The 6784-nt window shown below is 41.1% G+C and overlaps 1 protein-coding gene across 2 annotated transcripts; it reads left to right on the top strand.

Annotated features, from left to right (window-relative positions):
* The first annotated feature begins 930 nt into the window (after nucleotides 1–930).
* On the top strand, nucleotides 931–6627 carry eif3s6ip (eukaryotic translation initiation factor 3, subunit 6 interacting protein). Of its 2 annotated transcripts, XM_073481596.1 has the most exons (15): nucleotides 931–1080; nucleotides 1398–1440; nucleotides 1642–1852; nucleotides 1976–2055; nucleotides 3028–3089; nucleotides 3201–3270; nucleotides 3379–3452; nucleotides 3544–3715; nucleotides 3973–4127; nucleotides 4270–4440; nucleotides 4717–4850; nucleotides 5110–5283; nucleotides 5630–5819; nucleotides 6117–6197; nucleotides 6460–6627. In XM_073481596.1, the coding sequence occupies exons 1-15, from the start codon at nucleotides 1036–1038 to the stop codon at nucleotides 6529–6531; spliced, it is 1734 nt and encodes a 577-aa protein (XP_073337697.1). In that variant the 5' UTR covers nucleotides 931–1035; the 3' UTR covers nucleotides 6532–6627. The 2 variants fall into 2 exon arrangements, with proteins under 2 accessions (XP_073337697.1, XP_073337698.1); XM_073481597.1 differs by lacking the exons at nucleotides 931–1080; nucleotides 1398–1440; nucleotides 1976–2055 and having other exon boundaries at nucleotides 1682–1852.
* Nucleotides 6628–6784: the final 157 nt, after the last annotated feature.

The following is a 6784-nucleotide window of genomic DNA, read 5'->3' as shown; positions in this document are numbered from 1 at the left end:
TTTTGGCTGCTGGATTCAAAGCAGGAAACGTCTAAGTAGTCGTTAAAGTGAATTGAATTAGTATGATAAACATCAACACTGGTGCCAGTTTTGGAGGAACATGATCATTTTGGCGTTTATGTGTTGCTGCTCTTCTTGAGATCACTTTTGACAAGTCAGGGACCATCTGAGCCTTTATAACTACTGCAGAGGAGCACCTTGCGACTTTGACGCCACCTAGCGGTATTTAGAAGTAGTTACAAGTTATCACGGTTCACTCAGCAGGCATGATGAATATCATCACGTCGTCAATTTATACCTTTGTTTACTTTATATTCTGCTGCACACCACGAGAGGCTTTTTTCTTCATTTCTTTTTTTTTTCTCAAATGAGCTTTTTAACTAATTACAATTGAGAAAAAGTAAGAATTTTGAATTTAAAGAAAATCATATCAAAGTAAAACCAAACAATGCTGCTGCTTCACAAATAGGCTGTCATGTGACACAATATTTGTTTGTAATGCTGGTTGTTTGTCATCACTGTGGTCCCTAAAAATGTCAAAATGTCTGCTGTCATTAAAAATGATTTGATGTAGAGTGCAAAACTACATGTTACGTACAAACATGGAAGATAAGAAAAAAAACAGGTGCTGCTCTTTAAGAAAAGACATCAATCATATCCAAAGTATGAAGGGACCTACCTTTTCTCCAGACTGCTCTGTCAAAAGTGTCTTTTGTGGCAGTTTGGAGAAAATTAACTTGCATTTTTCAGCAGAAATGAACAAAAAACATATCGTCGACATTGTTTTATCTACAAAACCCCCCGAACAGTCACCGGTTAATGACTTTAAAACAGAAGTTTAACAACCAACCTCTACTCTTCCAACGTACACATTGTAGACACTCAATTTCCCATGATGCTTCACACTACTCGGACGGCACACCTCCTTCTTTCCGCTTCCGGTCGTCTCTCCAGCGCCAGCTGCGTGGTTTAGCGGCTTTAGCTAGCCGAGCATACATTCTCCTTTTTCACTCCAGTATCTTACTAGCTTGGACTATGACTACCACCATGCCGTTCCACGAAGAAGAAGAAGCCACTACTGTCAGTTTGTTTTAGATTTACGCACTCTTTCATGATTATTATAACAATGACGCGCTAGGTAGCTTTAGCCGGTTAGCTAGCTAGCTGTCTAGTTGCGATGAGCTAGCATGATTTTAATAATAGCTGTAGACTTGTTTCTTAGCAGAATGCAACCACAACATCACAGTCTATATAATGCATCGTTAACATTAGGTAGATTTGTGAGATAGAGGATAACTATTTAGGCAAAGTACGCTAGCGTTGATGATGACTGCCTGTTTTAACAGATGTTAACTTTGTATTACTATCAAATGTCTGACTGCTCTGTTTCCTTTCAGTACGATCCTTACACCTACCCAAACGACTACGACCTTCACACCGGTTAGTATACACACATTTATTTATCTCTGTTTACCTAAATGTGTGTGATCACCTTTCATGTATTAACTCTTCGTGTATACAGTCAGTCTATAATCCATTAGATGCAAAGTCAGGACATAAACTAACAAATACTGACATATGATGTACATGTCATAGTGGTAAAGTATGTTAATTCCTCCTCATTCTCCCATCTGTGTGCAGGTGACCCAAAAGCAGACCTGGCCTATGAGAGGCAGTATGAGCAGCAGACCTACCACGTCATCCCAGAAGTGATCAAGAACTTCCTGCAGTACTTCCACAAAACCATCTCTGATCTGATCGACCAGAAGGTTTATGAGCTGCAGTCCAACCGTGTGTCCAGTGAGAGCATCGAGCAGAAGATCTACGAGATCCAGGACGTCTATGAGAACAGGTACACTGAACTCTCTGTGTGTAAATTTCTCCCCATGGTAATGCTATTGCCTCCATTATCAGAGACATTAGATCTGTGTGTGTAAGATGAGTGTCTTACCTTTCCTATCTTGTTGCCGTTCAGCTGGAATAAGTTGACTGACCGCTTCTTCAAGAACTCTCCCTGGCCAGAGGCTGAGGGCATTGCATCACTAGTTGGCAACGGTGAGTGTATCATCCATCATTTGAACTGTTCGATTAGATTTTTGTTTTCTTCCTGAATCGGTTCTTAGATGTGACAAATGAAACACTTATTTGTTCAATAGTTCTTTACTTAGCAGTATTTCTCACAGAATGACAGTGTAACTGGTCTGTAATACCCCTTTCACACTGTACAAAAAATCCCACTGGCTTTGGTCTTCAATGGGAAAGGGTACAATAGGCATTCATTTGCAGGTGAAATAATTTTGCAGTAGTCGCAGGTATTTACTGACTCCAGCTTGGCAGAGTATGGAAACATGACACCTGGCTGGACAGGCTAATTTCTATCCTGTTTTCTGATGCGATGCTGTGATGCGCGTTGAGGTTAAGGACACTGCTTTGTCAGTACTTATCCACCCGTCTCCGTTCAAACAGCATTCAAGCATTGTTCAGTTGAGTTCGAAAAGAGAGACTGAAGTAAAAGATTACCGCTGTAACATTGTCACTGGCCTCTATGTTGCGCTCCACCGTTTCTACCTGCGATTGTGTGCTCTCCTGTTTTCTGGCGCTTTCCTGACATCGAATGTGATACATAAGAAAAATAACCTAGAACACTATAGTTGTCTCCTGGCTATCAGAAAGAAGTCAAATGCCTATTTTTATGTCGATCACAGATGGCGTCGTTCTCTTGGACGGAGAATAAATTAATAACAAAAATTGTTTGCCAAATTTGATTATGTGGCTGTTGATATGCTTGGGTAAAGTAAAACTGATATGTGAGAAACACTGGAAGCTAACACTTGTTTGTGTCTTTGCACAAGTAGTGCAAATGGCAAGATAAGTATGTATTTATAAATTATGTTGTTTTGTTGGTTAACAGTTGTCTTTACTGACAGAACTTTGTTTGTTTTTTAAAGTTTTCTAATCTACTGATGACTGAGCTGCCTGTGTAGTCAGGAATGTTTGATGTCAATGTTCCCCTGTTATCTCCTGCAGATGCTGTGTTCCTCATCCTCTATAAGGAACTGTATTACAGACACATCTATGCTAAAGTCAGCGTGAGTAACTCTAAGAACACTCATCAGTCTCTCTCGATTACTGAGGAACCTGCAAAATGTGTGAAAACATTTCCAGTATTTTGTTGTAAATATTGTTTTCTTGATAATCAGGGTGGACCAACTCTGGACCAGAGGTTTGAGTCGTACTACAACTACTGCAACCTCTTCAACTACATTCTCAGTGAGTCACAGAATGTTCTCTATAACTCTTCTCTCACCTGTATTTATCAGTGTTGAATTACCGCTGATGAAAGATGAGTTATGTGAGAATGTTTGTGATTGTAAACAGATGCTGATGGCCCCGCCCCTCTGGAGCTGCCAAACCAGTGGCTGTGGGACATCATTGATGAGTTCATCTACCAGGTACAGTGCATTATATTCTTGTACTATACTATGCAAAAATGACGTTGAAATGCTGTCAGTACAGATCTTGGAATTACTCTTTCCTCTCCAGTTTCAGTCCTTCAGTCAGTACCGCTGTAAGACGGCCAAGAAGTCAGAGGAGGAGATCGAGTTCCTGAGGAATAACCCAAAGATCTGGAATGTCCACAGCGTCCTAAACGTTCTCCACTCCCTTGTGGACAAGAGCAACATTAACCGCCAGCTTGAGGTCTACACCAGCGGAGGTACGGGAGATTGTTTTGGAGATACTTGTTGATGGTGATAAAAATAAAGTGAGCCTTAATGTTTTTGAAATTGGAATTCTATAAATTAAAGGCCTTATACCTTGTTAAAGTTACCAAAATAAGGTGCAGTTTAGATTCTGTGTAGATTTATAGTCCTGTAAAACCTTTTTCTAAGTAACCTCAGCATGTAGACTTGAGTGTAATGAGTTTAGGTGTTATACGAGGCAGCTAACATGTTATTTGTTGGCGTGTTGCAGGAGACCCAGAGAGTGTGGCCGGGGAATATGGGCGCCACTCCCTGTACAAGATGTTGGGTTACTTCAGCTTGGTGGGGCTCTTGAGGCTTCACTCACTGCTTGGTGATTATTACCAGGCCATCAAAGTCCTGGAGAACATTGAGCTCAACAAGAAGGTAAGGCTTTATTCAGAGCATCTAATGTAGAGATGCTTCTTTGACATATTTTCTTGATAGTCATTTGATTTTAAGCTGCATCTCCTTGTTTTTCTTCTGTTTAGTCCACACCCCTGAATCTGTGTTGTTTCCTGTCTTTCAGAGTATGTACTCTCGTGTGCCTGAGTGCCAGATCACCACCTATTACTATGTGGGTTTCGCCTACTTGATGATGAGACGTTACCAGGATGCCATTCGAGTCTTTGCCAACATCCTGCTCTACATCCAGAGGACGAGAAACATGTTCCAGAGGTCAACGTACAAATATGAGATGGTCAGTCCGAGCAGTGCCTCTAAGTTTATTTCAGAGTTTCTTTTAGTTTTTTTTTAAACTTTGGCTAAAGATTCTCCTGCTTACCCCCATACTGAACATGTGCAGATTTGTTTTTGTTCAGACTGATATCACAATTTTTGGACTGGTTGATTTACTGATTTCTGTGATGAATGAGTAAGACATATCAGGCATGTTTATCAGACATTCTTTGACATTATCAAACAAATGTCCTCTTTGAGACCGATTTCATTTTACTCATATAATATGTTTTTTTAGATCAACAAACAAAATGAGCAGATGCATGGCCTGCTGGCCATCGCTCTCACCATGTACCCGATGCGCATCGACGAGAGTATCCACACCCAGCTGAGGGAGAAGTACGGAGACAAGATGCTGAGGATGCAGAAAGGGTAAGAAGGAAACGTGTCCAATTGTGCTGGAACAACTGCATGTTGGATCCGGTGTTTGTTTTGCTTTTTTATCATTCTTTATTGCATTTGTGTGTATTCCAGTACCACTTAAAACACCTTTGATTCTTTACTGTTATGTTATGATACTGTTACATTCAATTTAATCATGCATCCTTTTGCTCAATTAAGTTGTCAGTAACTGTGGTGGCCAGCAGCAGTATTGTGTGAGATGACACATATGTTGCCTTCTCCATCTCAGAGACCTGCAGGTGTTTGAGGAGCTGTTCAGCTTCGCCTGTCCCAAGTTCCTGTCACCGGTGGTGCCAAACTACGACAACGTCCACCCCAACTACCACAAAGAGCCTTTCCAGCAGCAGCTGAAGGTCTTTGCCGAGGAGGTGCAGCAGCAGGCCCAGCTCTCCACCATTCGCAGGTAGAGCATGTCAACTTGTGTGTGGCATAGTTAAAATGGCACCCAGAAGTATGGCACATTGCAGCATATCTTGTGTTACCACCAGCTTTAGATCAACAGGGACTTGCTCATAGAAAAACAGCTCCTTAGTGCTATTACAGGTGTAAAACTCCACAGGAAACCTTTAATGTTTTAGTATGGAGTGGTTAATCTGACAGACATTTTTAATTAAAAGTGTTTTTGCTTTAATGTTGGAAGTGTATTGAGTACTTTTTTAAAACTGTGCCTTTCAGAAACACTTGTTGACTCAGGTATGGTTGGAGGGTGTCTACACGTATATCATCTCACTCACAATATGCCCTTACAGCTTCCTGAAGCTGTACACCACCATGCCAGTAGCCAAGCTGGCAGGATTCCTGGACATGAGTGAGCAGGAGTTCCGTATTCAGCTGCTCGTCTTCAAACACAAGATGAAGAACCTGGTGTGGACCAGCGGCATCTCGGCTCTGGATGGAGAGTTCCAGTCTGCTTCTGAGGTCGACTTTTACATCGACAAGGTGTGTTGATGTCTGTTTAATGAAAGGGATGTCTTTGACCTTTCTATATCGTCACATACAGTATAAATAGTATGTCACAGGGACAAACAAACCATAGGGAGTGAATCTGCCATCAGCGCTGTTGGTTTGGTTAAAATGATGGATTCAGATGAAACCTGTTCTTTTTTATAGTAGGTGATGATTCACATGTGCTGTATATAAAACAGTAGGTGAAATAGTAATGGTAGGTGTTGATATTGCTCACTGTTCCGTGTCTCTGAATGTTTGATGAGTTTTTTGTCTGTCACACTCCCACAGGACATGATCCACATTGCCGACACTAAAGTTGCTCGTCGGTACGGAGACTTTTTCATCAGACAGATCCACAAGTTCGAGGAGGTGAGTAGTGATACATCATGCCTCTGGCGAGGAATATAAAAACACTGAATTTTGGAGTCGCTATTTGTTTTGAGGCGCCAGAAGAAAGTGGTGTGATAATGACACGTGACAACAGAAAGAAAGTTTTAATTTTAGAGCCACTTAATTAAAAGCATTGTCACCGATATTTGTATAGAAAAGCTTTCTTGTGAACAGATTTACTCTAAATATAGTTATATCTTGTGTGTCACAGACTGAAAAGAATTGGTTTGTCTCCCTACAGTTGAACAGGACACTGAAGAAGATGCCAGCCTCCACCACCACTGCAGCATCTGGGAGTGCCACAAGCCGATGAGTCTGAGTCCTCTCTCAAGTTTTTTGACGGCTATTATTGACAAAAGCTTTTCTATGTGACCTGGTAATAATAAACGGATGGAGTGGTGTGCTAAAAGTCTTGATTTTTTCATTTCTTGGTCAAGTGTTTACTCCTAACAACCACTAGATGACAGTATTTACCAAACTGTGGCATTGCCTCAGATGCAGAGTTTTGAAAACACTATTATGTGTATATATGGTGAAGGAAAGGACACATATAGACATGCAAAGGC

Source organism: Pagrus major, chromosome 15 (assembly GCF_040436345.1).
Source record: "Pagrus major chromosome 15, Pma_NU_1.0".
NCBI lineage: Eukaryota > Metazoa > Chordata > Actinopteri > Spariformes > Sparidae > Pagrus > Pagrus major.
The sequence above is the reverse complement of the archived record's forward strand: the minus strand, read 5'-3'. Positions and strand labels throughout refer to the sequence as shown.